The sequence below is a fragment of the Melospiza georgiana genome, chromosome 2, assembly GCF_028018845.1.
Source record: "Melospiza georgiana isolate bMelGeo1 chromosome 2, bMelGeo1.pri, whole genome shotgun sequence".
In the NCBI taxonomy this organism is placed as follows: Eukaryota; Metazoa; Chordata; class Aves; order Passeriformes; family Passerellidae; genus Melospiza; species Melospiza georgiana.
Window position 1 is genome coordinate 26,348,993 of NC_080431.1, and position 18,312 is coordinate 26,367,304.

At 36.8% G+C, this 18,312-nt stretch overlaps 1 protein-coding gene across 1 annotated transcript; it reads right to left on the reverse strand.

Moving 5' to 3' along the window:
• Nucleotides 1–3,538: 3,538 nt before the first annotated feature.
• CRLF2 (cytokine receptor like factor 2) lies at nucleotides 3,539–18,096 on the reverse strand. Its single transcript, XM_058019086.1, has 8 exons — nucleotides 18,021–18,096; nucleotides 11,166–11,277; nucleotides 10,302–10,474; nucleotides 9,150–9,289; nucleotides 8,230–8,392; nucleotides 6,108–6,222; nucleotides 4,998–5,082; nucleotides 3,539–3,811 (listed from the first exon to the last, which is right to left on the reverse strand). The coding sequence occupies exons 1-8, from the start codon at nucleotides 18,094–18,096 to the stop codon at nucleotides 3,539–3,541; spliced, it is 1,137 nt and encodes a 378-aa protein (XP_057875069.1).
• Nucleotides 18,097–18,312: the final 216 nt, after the last annotated feature.

Here is an 18,312-nt window from a genome sequence, read left to right on the forward strand (position 1 = left end):
GCATTTAAAGACTGGATGGCCCTCCAGTTTAATCTTTGCAGTTTGCATTGTTTTCACAAAAAGGGAAAAGCAAAATAAACTATGTTTTGCATGGCTGAGTTTAGAAGCTGTAAAAATGTAAGCTACAAGAAGAAAAAGCAAGAACTGTTTTGAAAGCTTTGTTAAACACACTCTAAGAAGAGTTTAGGTTTATTGCAAAAGAAGCAACCATTTTCTGGTCAAAATTATGCATTTGATAGTTGAGCAAAGCATATTTCCAAGGCACAATTGTTAAAAAACAATAGCAAAAAAAATTGGGTGTAGAAGACTGGCTTCAGTAAGTTCTGTTACTTGTTTTAACAAAAGCATTATTTCCTCCTATTCTTCCTCTCACTGAAAATCAGACATGAAAAACAAAGCAAACAATAGAGATATTCAATTTATCAATATAAATTGGCCTGGTCCTGCTATAGCTAGCACATAAATTGTGTGAGGAAGAAATATACATTATGTTTGTTCCATTGTTGAGGAAATACTGTTCAATTAGTCTGGACTACCACATGAACCCCTTCCCTTCCTTTGGGATATAATGAGGGAACAGGCTATAGCATCTGAGGGACTCTTGCCTTTGAAGAACATGACAAGTTTTGAATAAATAAGAATGAAGACGTAAATGTTACTGTGTACTCTTCTTTTCACTGTGGGGAACTGAACAGGTCTTCTCCTGTCTGGCTGCTTAATTTGCTAATTTGTGGAAGTCTGCTCTGAGAGATGGAATGCATGTTTGTGTGACATCCAGGAAATGGGATGGGAGAGGAGAGGAGAGGAGAGGAGAGGAGAGGAGAGGAGAGGAGAGGAGAGGAGAGGAGAGGAGAGGAGAGGAGAGGAGAGGAGAGGAGAGGAGAGGAGAGGAGAGGAGAGGAGAGGAGAGGAGAGGAGAGGAGAGGAGAGGAGAGGAGAGGAGAGGAGAGGAGAGGAGAGGAGAGGAGAGGAGAGGAGAGGAGAGGAGAGGAGAGGAGAGGAGAGGAGAGGAGAGGAGAGGAGAGGAGAGGAGAGGAGAGGAGAGGAGAGGAGAGGAGAGGAGAGGAGAGGAGAGGAGAGGAGAGGAGAGGAGAGGAGAGGAGAGGGATGGCAAAATAGTGGAAAATGGCAGATGGCAAAGGGTGATTAGGGAAGCCTCCGATACCCTCTAACAGTGAGCATGGTTAATCTTCTACAGTGTTTGTTAGAATCATCATCAGTACCTGGGGAAGACCTTTCCTGTTCCTTAAATTGTGTGTTTCATCACTCTGTAGAGATTCTTGTAGAGTTTATAAGGATTGGAAGGCTTTTTTTTTTAAAGTGATGGGGGAAGGGAGCTTTTGTTGAATGCAAGTAATTCCCTATATTTTGTTTTCATCTTGGGCAACATTTTTTAAATAAATATTTGAGCTATGTGGGTGTTTTATTTATTTTATTTCTAATATGTTACATAAAATGTAAGTGTGGTTGCATACATGCACAAAAACACCCTTTCTATCTATAAAACACAATACGAGATATATTTTGTTCTAAAAACTTACATTATTATGACATTTCGGGACAGCTGCTGAAACTGAATAATTCAATATGATGTTCTACTCTTTTTTTTATTTTCAGAGTAAAATTTCAGGAAAATGAATGAAAATATTTTGAATCCAGACAGACAAGTAGTTGTGCCACAGAAAGTGGTTTAATTGAAGTAGCTAGCTTTGCACGCAATCATATGATGTGGGCTGAAGAGGAAGCAACTAAACAATATATTCTGTGCTTTACTTCCCTCTTTGTTCATAGAATCATTACTGGAGCAGGTTCTTGTCTGTTGTAATTCATTGTAACTTATTTGTTTCTAATGCAAGAATGACAATTTATATCATGTACAAAGAGCTGAGCTGAGATATTTTCTGCTCATCAAATTTTACAGAGCTTGAATTAGCTTAAAATTCAATGCATTCTGACAGTGCTATTGAAACTTTTCATGGCTACATTTCACAAAAATTTCCAGAAGTGGGCAGTGTACAAAAAGCACCCCCCAAACTTGCATACAAGGCAAAATTGTTTTCAGGGTTATGTGAAATCCATGTTAATCTTGTTAGTGAACAGTCAAATCTGTGACAATGTCCAAAAAAGCTTGGGGAATGTGGCTGAACTGTCCTTCCAATTGAGTTTCCCACTTACTGGCCAGAAAATATCTTTATTTTTCTTTGTAAAACAAACTGGAACCCTTAGACAAAGATCTTGGCACTTAATGATCCATATTATTGTTTACTGTTCTTGAAAAGATCTGGAATTGAAGTTTTTAAAGCACTGAATTAAAATATTTTACTAATCACAGTAATTTTCTGAAATGCACAATTTACAATTTGCACATTAAATCAGAGTGTTTGCTTAATGGAAGTATGTGATTGGCAAGGCTTATTCAGCTGATAAAGCCATTAATGACTGACTGATGTGGAGGTGAATAACTGCAGCTAATTCAGCACATAACCACACTATATCTTCTTACCCAGATGGTAGGCACTTTTAACACTTAAATTTTATTACTAAATTTGCTTTCAAATAGCATGTAACATAAGTGATATGCAGAAACTCAGAATCATAAAGATTTTTTTTTGCCAAGTCTGATTGCTGAGTATATTGCATTTTAGATTTTAAATTAAACATACTTTAAAAGATGGTATGTTTAGAAAACTTTAAAATGTTGTTCTAAACTTATTTTTAAACTTGTTTAAAAAACCCCAAACTCCCCATTTTCTAAAGAAAAACAAAAGACTAGTATATGTGATATGAATAAGAAGTCCTAATTTTTGTCTACAGCTGCTGATTGCACTAAACCCCAGTTCAAAATAAATGAAACTCAGTTAAATATAAATACTGTTCAAAATGAATTTCAGTTTTCTAAAATAAAGACTGTAAGATGCTGACTATTCAAAAACTCTAAGACATAGAGGGCATGACCTTCTGAGAAAACACTTGATGCCCTGCTGTTCTAGAGGAAGCTGCCTACACAAGAAGCAGGCTAAAGTGTGATTCAATACTGTACATCCTTGCTCTTCTCTTCTTAGAATTGCCCTTATTCCTTCTCTATAAAACCTTTAAGGCGTGCCATGAAATGCAAAGTTAGGCAACAAAAATGTCTTTACATGAGACAGCAAAACCTCTTTATTTTCTCTCTTCATTTGGGAAGAGCAATGGTGTAGTTTGCCCTGCTCTACACACTCCATAAGCAGGAGGAGTAAATCTCAGCTCTGCTGACATATATTATGGGAGAGCTCCTGGGCTCTCCTGTCCATAGAAGGAAAATGGGGCTTTGGGATAAACCCCAATTAGAAGAACAAATCCTGACTCTATAAATTATCAGGAGTTTGTTTCAAACACTTGAGTCTGCCCGAGAGATTGTAGCTGTTGGGAAAGTACAGATCTAAAAACACAGCCCAGTGTCTTTCTTGATGTAAATCTTTTCATGATGACCTTTTCTATTCCGTCACTCTCCCAGACTCATCAGGACTTTTATGGAATTTCCTAACACCTCCTGCAGCTTTTATAGCATCACATACATGTCATCATTCATTATAATATGGAAGCCAGCAAAAGGAGCTGTAGTGTTGGGTGCTGGTATCAGGCAGGCAATCTCAGCTGCTTTGCCATCATTATTTTCAGCTGCTCCTGAAAAAGTGAAGATTTTTTCCAAAGGCCCCTGTTTGTCACTGTTCTTCCCATCTTCTTGCTGGCTTTCTGCCTCAGTGATGGACTCTGGTTCTTCATATTCCAGCTTGGTTTGCAACACCACATGATCATTTTTGTCTAGCCATTCCTAGAAAAATTAAAATGTTAATGTCAGCAGAGATGAGTTATCTGTCAAAAGAAGCCTGGTTGTACAGATACCAATTACCAACTTTCCTTTCATATTGGTGTCTTTCCAGGATAAGCCAGGAGATGATGACATAGAAGCAATGTAGAAAAGCAGGACATAAACTAACAGGACAGAAGAAAGACAGAGTGGCAGGAAAGCAGATAGGATTCCAGAACTGCACACAAACTCCTACTTATTCTTGAGACCACATAAAATACATTTTTGTATTTAATTAGGACCCCTAGAAAACCTTGGATGTGTAAAATACCTGGTGGTCCCTCTTTGATAGACTCATGCTTTCTTTGATCCAAGCACTGACTTAAACTAAATTAAGGCTAAGTTCAGATGAAGATTTAGGCAACATAACATATCTGTATTAATGCTTTAGTACTAATTTGAATTTTTATCTTTTTTCTTCACTTTGAGTTTAAAGCTGTCTTTTTATATAAGAGTTTTCAGCTTGTCGCTGAAAAATTATTACTGATTTTTGATATTTCATTGGGGTTGAAAACGTAAATATTTGACCCATTTCCCCTTTAGAGGAAACTTACTAGCAATTAAGGTAAACACTAGAACAACTAACACAGAAAACTACACCACATATGTGATGAGTGACTCATAAGAAGCATTGAGAAAACAAAGGCAAAAACTGTACTCTATTTATTTGGTAGATATTCTGTGTCTAAAGGTTTTGTGAGCATGGACCTCTATGGCTGAGAGTGGATATTCCCTGCTGTGACTGACACCTGCAAAGCTGTGAGTGTGCCAGCCCTCACAGGTTCGGCACTTCACAAACACAAAGCACAAGATCAAGCGCCCTGACCTGTCATGTGCAGGAAAGGGTGCAGACACCACAATGTCATTTCAGTGGATATTGTGCCTCTCAACACCCTGAAATTCTTCTCCAGTAGTTTCTCTGTCTCTATTGCAAGTGCCTTTTCACGGTCTCAAAGCAGCACTGCACTGATTTTATGAGCATTTGCTCTGTGGATCCTCTTGGTGATGCTGCACAAGAGGGAGGGTTTGGGGCTTTTATCTTGGGTCAGAGATTCCTTGTCATAATGTCTGTGCAGAGCAAGGATCAGTAGCTACCTTCAAATTATTCTCAACATTTTGGAGTTTGCAGCTCAGCTAAGGTGATTTTTACCTGTAAGTTTCCATTATGATCATTGAAGAGATCAGCAAATGGGTATTTTGGGTCTGGTATAGCAGGCAGGACTGACATCTGAACCCTGCAAAAAGGAAAAAAAAAAACAAATAAAAAAAAATAATGTTTTGTTATAGCACAGTTATTCATACATACATTCAGCACAGTTCTGTACCCACATATATGTATTTTGCATTACAGTACTCTGTTCTTGATTTCTTTTTAATGTGTTCTAAAGTCAAAAAGCAGTTATAACAGTGTGATAACACCATCGGGCTAAGAGACTTTTTGGATAAATTTTCAACCCAATCCCAGTCTAGCAAAATCCAGACTTTACACAAACTTCCAGTTATTCAGCATGTGACATTTTGCTCAATGCATTAGTTGGAGCTTGTACTCTCTGGTTACCTTCCCCTAGACAGGGAAGATGGTGTACCAACCAGCTGTATTGGCTGAGTTAGTGAACACAAATGTAAATGTGAGCCGTGGAAGTGCAGGAGAAAAAACTCAATTTATGAGCTGAAAGGGTAACTAGAATCACAAATACTTTCATCTCTGAAAATATGTCAATTTTGGTGGTGTTTTCCCCACCAAAAAAGCCAAAATCTGGGGCTTTTGTGGGTTTGGTAGTCGTTTGGTAGTTGTTTGGGATTTTTTTAAATTGTAAATTCTAAACATGAACAGCATTATTTAACAGCCAATCTAAATATTGATATAGTCTTATTAAAGTTAAATGCACTCAAGCTTACTTTATCCTACTGCAAACAGACATTTTGATTGATTGATGAAGGTTGAACAAAAGAATGTCCTTTCAGAAGAAGTAGTTAGAAAAATTGGCTTCTCAGAATTTAGCTAAGTGCAAGAGACAGAATTTTATCCTGAAACATTGTCTTTTACCAGAATTGTTCCAGTTTTGCAAATTAAAGGCCTGGGTATTTGGAAGGCCAGGATGTATTATTCTTCAAACAGTGATTAAGCTGCTGACTTCTACATCTTCACCATGACTTCATTTGCCTGACAAGAATTTTCATCACAAGAGGCTTCATCCAGACTGACAGCTATATTTTCATGACACGGCTATTTAGTAGTAACCAATAAAACTATATTTACCTCTGCCACTTACACAGAAGAATCAGGAGGATAAGCATCATTAAGACTACTGCCAGGGAACAACTTAAAATAATTACTGTCTTTGACTGAGGAGTTATATCATCATCACATGAATCTAAGAATAATCACAAAAAGAGTATGTCAAAAACTTTCTTTTGCTTTAACTGTAAATGTTCCTAATCATGCTAAAATACTGATTTTTCTTTAAAAAGAAAAAAAAAAAAGCCAGAAATGTTTTTAAGGACAAATAAGACAAGTGTAATTGTTCAATTGAGACTGAAAAGAAAATCTCTGCTTTCCCAAACCTTGAAACAAAATTAAATTGTGCTTTTATTTATCTAAATTGACCTGGTACAGGAAAACAGAGGTGGCTTATAGGCAGTGTAGATGCATTATGAATGAATCAAGTATTTTTACTCACATTCATCACATTGCATTAACAGTGATAAAGCAACTTTGTGCCAAGATCTGCATTACATACACCAACTTACAATCATTGAAGCTGCAAATGCAAGTTTACATATAGCCCTAATGTCTTATCTCTCAACAAAAAACAAACAAACAATATCATCAAGGAAAGAGACAGCAAATCACAGGAGTTGATACCCAGAAAGTAACTAGAGGCAGGCTAAAACCTGACATTCAAGTATATAGAACTAATGAATTTGTGCATTTTCCTGCATTCTCAGTGTTCTTCCTGCAGCTTTTGCAATGCCACCTCAAACCTCTGCGTCCTACTGCTGGCCTTCTGGTCTCCACAGAAATGCCCAAACCCCTGGATGATTATTCATACAGAAGCAACTGTCCAGCCTGTTCCACCTCCTTGCTCTGTTTAGCTGCCAGGAAACCACAAGTAAAATTGTGATGTCCAGGTAAGTGAGGTCTTCAGAGTTTATGAAATTTCTTGAAGCATCACAGCTTCATCTGATTATAGATTTGGAGTCAATAACTCATTAAAGTCCTGAAGAAAACTACTTGCCCCAGTGAAGGAGTTGTGTCAATGTCACTTCTGATCCAGGGGCACACAGAATCACTTAACCACTTAGACTGCCTCCTCTGGGATGTCCTTCTTTGCAGGCACCTGCTGACAGCCTCTAGTCAAATGGCTCAGATAAGGCTGAGAAGTTGTCTTCTCTCAGAGGTGCAGAGGAAAGCACTGTCCTTATTTCCTGAGGGCATTGCCAGCCACACCTGAGGGCATGCTTGCAGGCTCACAATTTTCATAGTGGGAGAGTCTTCTCTGTAGGTCAGCACTGTGGCCGTGAGTGTACAGGCTACCTATGGTCCAGGATTTCATCCCAACTAGGTTGTCTTCAAGAGAGCTAATAGCCCATTGCATTTTAGAGAAGTCAGATCTTGTTACTCTGAACAATTGAGGCCTTCATAATTCTGGTAAAGTCTAATGAGTGGCAGTTTGTGCTTAGGTAACATAAATGTGTTTGTATGGTGTACATTCTTTTTTTTTTTTTCCTGCAGAAAAACTGGGATTTGTTTTTGATGAGCAGTAGGAATACTGTTTGCATTGACAATCTAATTCATGTCAGTCACCCTCAGTTAAGTGCAACTGTCTGGTAAGAAAGCAGCGCTGATTCTGTCTTTGCTTCCCTTCAATCTCTTTTTCCCCATCCTCCTCATTTCGATCAATCCAACATCCTTGGGCATCAGACCTCTGTGACCTGTGGTCCTGTAGTACAACTGGATGTACTTGCAAAAACTACCTTCAAAAATTATACATCAGGGATTTTCTTAGAGTTCATATTTGATGTCCAAATATCATATACGGGCACTCCCCTTCAACACACATCCACTGAGCCCTCATGCATTACATCACTGTCACTGGGGATCCTCAGTGCTATTGTAACACAGATAATAACACTCTTTACTGATTATGGCACTAATTGATAGCTTCAGGGGCCATAAGGAGCAAAGTGGATAGAGTCAAATTAAACAGGCGCAATTAAACATTCACATGAACTTTCTTTGATAACACAACATGGAGAACAATACTACAATAGTGCAACATTCATTTGCTGCATGTCCTCAGCTTCTTTTGCAATCACTCCTTCTTCTTTTGCACTTAGACTATATATATATATATATATATATATATTTTAGGTGTTACCTAATAACGTGCCATTCATCCAAAATGTTTCAGCTGCCCAGTCACTGCTGTATTTAACCACGTTGCAGTGTGGTACCAGTCTCGTCAGTCTGGCCCGGAAAGAGTAGCACTTCCTGGGATCGAAGCCTTGCTCTCCAATACTGCAGCACTTGGAGGTTCTGGACTGAGAAAGAAGGTTTATCATTGTCAATTCTGGTTTTTAAGACAGTGCTTCAAAATGCTGCACTCAGTCATGATCACAACTAGGACAACGAAAAAGCCAACGCAGAACCTCAGAAACAAATGTTACCTTCTCTGAGTTTTGAGGAATTCTGTTTCTTGATTGACTTTTGACTATTCATATCCATTCCTTGTTGTGTGCTATTGAGTTGAAGGTCCTAACAATCATTGCATAGTGCACTATGTTACAGTTGCATATTTACAATACACAAAGACACTCAAATCCACAAAATATTTACAAGTTATATTTGAGAAGGTAAAGGTTTAAGTTAGTGAAATAGTGTTTGAAAATTCTTTGCTGATTTTAGAATAAATAAGAATCTTGTGTAATTTCTTTTTTTAACTACTATTTCATTAGTTTTTCTTTTTTTTTCTCTCTTCCTTAATCTGTTTTCTGTTTCTATCTTTCCAAACTCCTCTATTCTGAATATATGCCTTTTCCTTAGATTGCTCTCAACTCTTAGGGTGGGAACTGCCTTTAAATTTATAACTTATTTCTGGAATAGTAGAAACCCAGAGTTCTAAAAATCTAGATGTTTTCTGCTAGCAGATATATTTGAAAATATAGGATGAGAGAAAATTTGGAAACAAATGTATTTTATATTCTATGGATATGCTTCTTCCAGCTCCTTCTAGTGCTGAATAAAAATGTGGTGTCCCACTGTTTTCAATGTTGATTAAAAATGTGACATACAACTCACTTGCCACTCTTTGTCAAACTTGCTTTTGTACTGAAGCTCAAATCTCAAGCACCATGCATTTCTCTCAGGTTTATTACAGCTTACAGTAACAGTGTCCTCTTTCCAGAAGAAGGTCACATTTTCTGGTGGACTGGGCTTTACTGAGAAGAAGAGAAACAAATTTTGCTATAGCATCCTAAAATGAACTCTTGCCTTCTTGTATTATGAAAACTCTGCCTTCCTAATTTAAAGGCTTCACTCTGATCCTTGATATTTGTCCTTTGTTACCTAACCTTTTTGAAATTAATTTTGTTATCAGTGGGTGTTTAATAGTGAAAATTTGAGGATCAGGCTGCAGTTTTCCATAATTTAACAGATATTGGTAAAATTAAGAGATATAAAACCATTCTCAAAGTTTGATGCCTTGACAGATTTGTGTTTAATCCCTTTTGCTAAAATATTATTAAGAAGTTTGGAATATATAAATTTTTTCAGATAATTGTCCATGGTATATATTCTGTGTGATTTCTATTAGGAAAAAAAAATCGTTCCACTTTGAATGATGTAGGTATGCAAAATTCCAGAAGTTTTGGATAAATTAATCTCACACCAGATGGTAAATATGTATTTGGGGACAGTAAAGATTCAATAAAAACAGGAACATATCTCTTCTACTAGTAGGATGTCCCTTTTACTCTGCCAGACTGTACCAGAGCCACTCAGCTAATTTCTATTGGCATCAATGATGGTTTTGTGACAACATCTTTGACAAGAAGCAGTTTGCTGCCTGGTATTGCATGAAAAACGGCAAAAGAATGAAGGTTGAAAGTATGAGAAATATCACACAGTCAGCACTAAGACAAAAAACTATTCATTTTCTTGTTCAGCAGGCCTGCACTAGACAAAGAACACCCATATATATATATTTAGTATTTTCCTTTGGATTTTGAAATTGTATTTTGGGACAAGTCTGACTGTCCAATGTTGTCTGACTTAACTGCAGCTGCACACAAGCCTATGTAACTACAGCATGGAACAAAAATCAGCATGAAATAACTGTAGTTTTGTTTTGATGTGCACAATGATAACATTTTATATGCCATATAAGAGATTTCTTCTCAAACTTAGAAAACTGGAAAATCTGCCAAAGTAGTCATGATTTTTCATACTTACTGTAAAAATCAGCTTTTAGATTTTTAGCAAAAAGCACATCACTTCCATTGCTGTTCCTGATAGAAATGGTAAGGGTAGGTCCTTCTGTCTTAAAAAGACATCCAGAATTATAATCTTGATCCAATAAATAGATGGTACATGGCTTCCAAACTTTGTTCTTGCCTTCACCAAATCTGTAAGTGAAATAATATTGGTAAATGGAAAACTTAAAAATTAAGTTAATGAAATTTTTAATGCTTTTTTTTTTCTTCAAATGTTACGTCAAGGGAAGTCTGAGCATAGTTTTTATTGAAGTGACAAATTTCATAGTGGTATGAGGGAATTCATCACCCAAACTTCACCTAATTTCCAGCCCTGGGTTTGGATGCAGTCTGAAATATTCAAGTTTTGTTCATATTGTTATTTTCTAATAAGGGAATGACTTGCTCAAACCTGTTTTCAAGATGTACTGTGAAAAGTTCTTCCATATATATAACCGAGAAAGAAAATATAAGCACTATGACTGTCTTTAACCAAAATATTACACTTCTGTTAGTCATTAATGATCTCAGTTAATAAGGCAAATATATACATATATGTGGAGAAAACATTTTCGATGGTGTAATTAGCATCAGCAATGCACAGAACAGGGACAATGACAGAAGAGGGACAAATCTTTCATATTATGTCTGCTGTGACTGGTTACTCACCAGGTTTATTGATTTGTATGCTTTTGTAAGTTGTGAATATAAACAAGTTTCGTGCTGGATATTAAGAAATATTAAAAGAATTTCTAGTTCAGAGAAGACTCAAATGGGTTTGGATATTTCATTATCCCTAAGTAAATCCTTTAACAAGAGAGGAATAGGCACTGACAATACTCACGTGTAAAAAAATGACACATTCTCATTGGGAAAAAGCTCTCTTGTTGCCCATGTGATCTGCATCTTCTCATTATTGAAGTTGATTATTGTGGTGTTGATGGCATCATCCCCACCTGCTCAGGACATTTACAGAGAATACGATTTCAGGAGTGAGGATGAAAAGCATCCCTTGACGTTAGTAGGCTGTCAGTGTCTCTGGGTCTGGATTGAAGGCACTTGAGACGGTAGTTCATGTTCGGACTCGGGTGTTTATTATTTCTTATCAGTGAAACAGTCTCACAAACCCGAGTTCAGCAGCTTTTCATTAGAAGGCACAAAATGGCTCACAATCTCTTGTTACAAGGTCTTTTAAGACTAAACTATCCAATTAAGAACTGACACCTAGATTATTTTCCCTTTTAACCCAATAACTGATCCCAAAGATCCCCCAGTGGGGACTTTTCTGCCCGACTACAAAATGCCACCCAAACCCATGGAGAAGAAGGAAGAAGAAGCATGAAGAAGAAACCCAGGAGGACACCCTGTGCCCTCCATCTTGCTTCCATCCACAACATACTGAAAATCCCAAAACCTAAATTTCTCACCAAGTGATACACCTACACTACTCTCTATAATCTATTTCACACTTTTGTGGATTCCAGTCTATCTTGAAGTCTAGGAAACTTTCTCCATGAATGAGGATCAAAGTCAATGCTCCCCTGGGGTTCAGGGCACCCCAGAGCAGACAGAGAAATATTCCTGGTGCCCTGGGTTTCCACAGTAGGAAATCAGTATTTCTAAGATATGTATGCAATAGGCTCAGATGATCATAAAACAAGAAGACAAAAGAACGTCCAAAATACAAGGAAATAGAGTAAAACAACTTAGAGAGGTTGAAATTAGAATTTCAAAATAAGGAAATGAAGGCATGCACAGTGACACAAGAGACTTGGCCACATTGTCCCAGGACCAAAAAGTGTAGGCTGGGCCACGTTCCTGCACTGCATGAGGCATACACCTTGAGGACAACTTTCCCCAAAATAACTGCTGAAGAAATCTGGGAACGAACACTGTAGGGAACACCTGTGAAAACTGTCAGATGTTTGCTGTGAGAAACCAGGAACTAACACCAGAAATGCAGACCAGTCAAGACCCACAGGAAAACAGAGCAGATCAGCACAAGTAAATGCATTGCATTTTTGATCTATGGCCCGTTCCGCCTTAAGTACAAGCACATTTAATGTCCCCTGACTGCACGCAGACATTATGTCCTCTCCGATCATCTCCTTGACACTGTTCTTGCTAGGGACACAGGATTCCACAATCAGACATTGAAGATAAACCTGACATTGAAGAAATGAGGAAATTAAGAAGGCAGAAGGATTAGAATTCCATTCTATATAAAAATTGCTTATTTTGCATTCTATAAGATGTGAAATTGTGTTTACTTGAGTGACTAAAGAGGAAGAAAATGTATCATCAAGAAACCACTTGAAGGCAAAATTTTCAGACTTCTCCAGCTGTGAAGTGTCTACCACTAAAATTATTTGTTGGAATATTCCTGTCTAGAAGGAAAATATAGGATTTTAGCTTTGATCGCTGTGTACATTTCATGCTCCTCTGGACTTTTGAAGGGGTTTAAAATTTTAAAATATTTCTTATGGGCTTTTCATTATATCCAGTCATTTAAATGATTTCATGGATAACTATTCTCATGGATGCTATCTTTTGCTCTGTAATCAACATGAAGAACATGAGACATGGGTTCAAGTAAGCATTTTGCCTATTTTCATGCCTTTATCTGCGTCTAGGTGCTTTATGACTACTCTAATAAGAGTTATAACATTTTTGTTGAGTTGTATTTGTGTTGTAACACATAGTCTTGTCAAAACCATTCATGACAGTTATAGCAAAAATTCAGGACATACTGGGTAGATGTACCTTCAGGTTTCTGCTATGTGACTCGTGGAGCTATGGAAAAAAGATTCTGCTCTGCTCTTACTCAAGAAAAGGACTTGAAACTACCTCCTCCATCTCTTACCTACTGCCTGCAAACTTGTTTTGTATTGTTTTCTCCAACAGAAAACGTTGTTTACATGCTTAGGCAAAAACAGAAGCAAAAAACCTTAAAGGTGTCATAAAGTGGAGTTTATTCAGCCAGTTCTACCTCTGTTGCAACAAAATACCTAAAACAAAGCAGCTCATTTTACATAAGACTTCAAGCTCTTTGTAATTCCCTTGTGCAGGTCTAAGAGATGATCTTGTCTTTTACTAAAGCCACGAAGAAATATGCAGGCAAAGTGTCTAACAGTGGATTCTTGGTCTATGATTGTACTACTACATTTTATTTTTTAAGGACTACTTCAGCATGGTTGTGCTGTGCAGCATGTAATGTAACTGAAATCCTTTACTTTTTGGACTTAGATTTTCTGTAAAACTAGTTTAATGTATATTTAATGTGCATTAGGTGTATGTTCTCCATCCTTAAGTAAAATTGACATAATGAAAAAGCCTTTACATGTTAGAATGGAGAATATTGTAATGTCCTGAGATAATTTTTATTACTATATAATGAATCCTTTCCATTCCCTTTAGAAGTTACAGAATATATACTTTCTACTTTTAGATAATTAGTCTGATTGCCTGTATTTTCACTTTGAGAAAAAACTGCTAATGATCATGCTTCAATTATGAAAATAAGAACAGGAAGAGTACTTGCTTTCTTAATTGCATATTTTCAAGGGTAATTAATTTCAAAATTAATTTCTGATGCTGTTTCTATGTGTACAATATTTGGGCAGAACGACAGAAAGCAAAATGTTCTTTGTAGGGTATGTTTTTGAATCTTCCACAAGACTGGGCCGCTCAGAGCCCTATCCAACCTGGCCTTGAACAATTCCAGGGATGGGGCACGCACAGCTTCTCTGTGCAAGCTGTTCCAGTGCCTCAACCACCCTCACAGTAAAGAACGTTTCCCTAACACCTAATCTAAATCCAGTCTCTTTAATTTCAAGGCCAGCACCCCTTGTCCTGTCATTACATGCCCCATATAGAAAGTCTCTTTTCATCACAATTGATCTGAGGTGTTCAGTCAATTTGGTCACAGGGGCTGTGCAGGTACAGAACAAAAGAAGGAAGAGGGAAAAAGGAGTTTATAACATAAATATAGAACACTGTAACAGAGGCAAGGAAAGTAAAAGCTTGTTTTAAATATCTCAAAAAGGAAAAAAACTACAATGCTATGAGTTTTATCCCTCCAAGTTTGGAATTCTTAAACAATACTATAATGCTTATTCTTTCTAAATTCATTTTCTCTTACTGGACAGTATAAATAACTTCTTTTTTCTTTTTCTTTGCAAATTATTTTTCTGAGGAAATTGTTAGAATTAAGAGGGTTAACACTGGTTCATTAATTGTGAGAGAGAGCACACAGAAATTGCTTATCCAAATTTTTTTCACACATCTGACAATTAATGTGGTGACAAAATTTAGATTGATTTTGCCTCTCAGCTAGGTGATCTGTGCTTGGGAATCTCTTTGAACCTGTGACTGTATATCCTACAACCTGCCAGCAGAGAAGTAAAGATCTGATAAAGTTGTAAGCCCCCCTTCTCTTTGCAGGTCAATTGTTGAAACCCTTTTCTCAGGGTGCCAAATTTCCCCTCAATACCAATGTGAAAAGGGCACCAGCATTAAAGCCCTGAATCCCATAGCATTCTTTCAAGGGGGAGATTGATCTTTTCATACTCCCAGTGGGTTATTTGAGGTATGGCTGGCTCTAGAGATGGATACTAGTAAGGAAACCAGAGGAATCCCATGGCATTTCCACACAATCAAAGTGGACACCAACTAGCCTGTTGGAAGGCAAAAAAAAAGGACACCAATTAATTCTGAACCTTAAACAACACTATTTGTTCTCTATTTTTTCAAATGTATTATAACTCTGCACTACTTATTAGAGGCTGCAATTCAGAGGTGAAGACTACATCTTGGGTTTGGTGATGAACATTTTTGTATGGCAAAGAATATCAGTTTGACTCCAGTCCTGAAGTGATTTATTCATGGACCTAACTCTGAGTAGTTGACTTCAGCAGGATTGGTCAGATTGTATCAACTTAACAACATAAATAAAAATATCTAAATCAGAATATTTTTCTGCAAAATATCCCTACATATTATGAATTTAAATGCTGGGATTTTAAAATCAAAGCATAAACTCCAACAACTGCAGTTATTTGTGTACTAAAAGGAAAGGCAATACATTATTAAATTCTTTAACAAGAAATAGAAAGTTAATTGAAATTGAATAGAAATTATAGTAAACCATCTGGCGATATATACATACTCTTTCCTTTGCTCCCATTTCAAAAAAAAATCATAAAAAATCAGTTTCAACAGAATTAAATAGGTATGTAGGACAGAATCTTACCAATCTTTTATCATTAAAGAATTTGTTTTCAGAGCTCTAGTTGGAGAAATTTTCTTCTGTGCTTCCTAATTTCATGAGTTGTGAAGCCTTTTTGAAGTTAGTATGAGTTGTACTTTTTGTAAATGTACAGTAGGTATTTGCATGTATCTTTTGAAATTATGACATGTATATTTTGCATAATTTAAATTTCAAAATGAAGGCATGCATAACCTAAGTGAGTTTCTTTAAAGTTTAGCGTAAATTGGCATCAAGTCCTCTGAGGATATATACAGTTTATCTGAAATATATTTTTTCTTTTTGATGAAGTTTCCCTTGTCATTAACTGAAAAGGTGTTTGGTTCAAAGCAAGTATACACCTATACTTCTGCAGGCAAAATCATTTGTATCTTCTGTTAGTGGAAAGAGAAAGAGGATAGAGAAGACAATTTCTGTCCCTTTATTTATGATGAAAATTTTTTAAATTCAGCTGTGACATCATAGATCACTCTCAGCTGATATGTCAGATCTCCCACAGTAATTGCAAATATTTAAAGCCTTCTTCTAATTGTGATCCTGGAGGCATACAATACACCAAAGCAACACATTCATAATTATTCTTCCTATTACAACAATGGATAGATGAAAAGGTCAAAAATGTTATGAACAGGCAGTCTCTGGGCTAAAAGAGGTGGCACAACTTTCTGTCTGAAGATGAGCTCCTGGTCCACCTAGGTATGCAGCATGCTGCAGTGCTGGAGGATATATACCAGTGCCCTGGAGCAAGAGCTTCAGAGAAATTATCCAAGCCAACACCTTCCATAAAACCAGACAGGGACTGGTAAGGTGTCCCACAATACTTGAACATCACAGGCCCTGCTGGCCACCTAATTCTTCTGAGGACAGAGAAGCATGGAAAATACCACTGTGGTGTGTGGAGAAAGTAGTTCTACAGGGGAAAAAACCAACATTTCCTTGAGTAAAAAATTATGCAAATGCAACCATGAGAAAGAATATGAGCAAGTACATTCCACCTCCTTTCTATTTTTCAAAGTTTATTACTGAGAAAAGATACTACTGAAAGGGAACATGTAAAAAGGCTAAATGTCATGGAACAAATTTTTAAAAAAAGAAAGGGAGAGGCAGAATATCAATCTTCAAAGATAACAGAATGAAACATGCATGTACTGGAACAGTTGCAACCTCATTGATGCATAACAAAGAAGAAAAAACACTTTTGATTTCCTTAGACTGATGAAACCTGATAAGTAACCACATGTTAAACTTCCACATGTTGCAGTACTCTGTAGAGAAACTACTGGAGAAAAATACCAAGATCTGAACTTATAGTCTTTAGTTACCCTTCATGTTGATGAAGGAAAGTTTTAATTTTTTGATAGCAAGAAATGTAGGCGAAAGTGCCGTTAGTGCACAAGGCTGCTGAATTGAAAGCATAGGACGGAGAATGAATAGCAAAAATCTTTTCAAGAAGAGGAAAAAAGCCAGCAAGTGAAAGTTCTTTATAGATATATTGAGACAAGGTATAATTCTTATAGCATAATTCTTAGAATCCACCAAATTCAGTGCTTTGGTGTTCTTCTCAGAAGGTCGCTGACTGTTGCCAGGCATCACAACACTGCATAAAATTGGTACCAGAGCTCTAATTTTCAAATTTTGTTCCACAAAGGCATGCCATGAGCACTGCATGGCTATAGGTGATTGCCATCTCAGGGCAGAGAAGTCACCTTCTCTCCCAGGACAGCCAGTGACTCACAGGGACAATCAACCCTGGGGAATCAGGTGGTGCAGCATTGCCAGAAATGGTATTTATTTACGTAACTTATAGGTTGATAGCATGAGATCATAACTTTAAAGAATTTCTTTTTCCTTATAAAATGAATGACAGGGAATGTGTGGGAATTTAACTCGAGTGAAGATTAGATTTTTGATGTAAGTGTTGAGCTTTATTTTTTATTTCTGTAGTAATGCATTTACCTTTGACAAGCTATAAGTAATGGCATTGCAGACAAATACCTACGACAGAGATGTTCTTAGGTAGCCAAACAACTGGTCTCTAATAATTTTGCTGTGTAATAGTATTTTTATCTTGATGCTTTCTCAGGAACAAAGTATTGCTGATCTTTTCCCATAGTGTTCTTTTACAGTACTAAGTGCAGAAATCTTACCTTGCATGTCTTTTATCCTTCGTTTTTCATTGAAGGGTATTCTTTTTTGGCTGCAATCTACTCTGTTAGAAAACTTTCATAGAAATCTGTTATATTTTGCTTTTTAGAAGACCACTTTCATTTCTGCTGGATATTAATTTTTGTTTGGTTCAATCTTCTAATCAAAAAAAGCACTGAATATTCTAACACATGAGGTAAAATATACATAGAAATATTGATATATACACAGAAATATTGCTAGCTGATAAATCAATTTCTAAATAAATATATGGGGATTTGAACTTACCAGAGGATTGTGACTGAGAAGCCACCATATTGCCTAGTATGAAGATCATTGAATATGCTTGAAAGATGAGTCTCATGGTTGGAATGACTGTGAAGAGATGAGTAATCATAATCTCTGGATTTACTATTTGATCACTTTGTACCAGATGCTGGAGGGAAGTGGAGGAAATGACAACAGGAAATAAAAGATGGCTTATCTATAGCTACAAACAAATCAGAAGTAACGGACCCTCTTCATACAATGAAAAAAAACATATAATCAGAATATGAGTATCTCTTTTCCCAGCTTTATC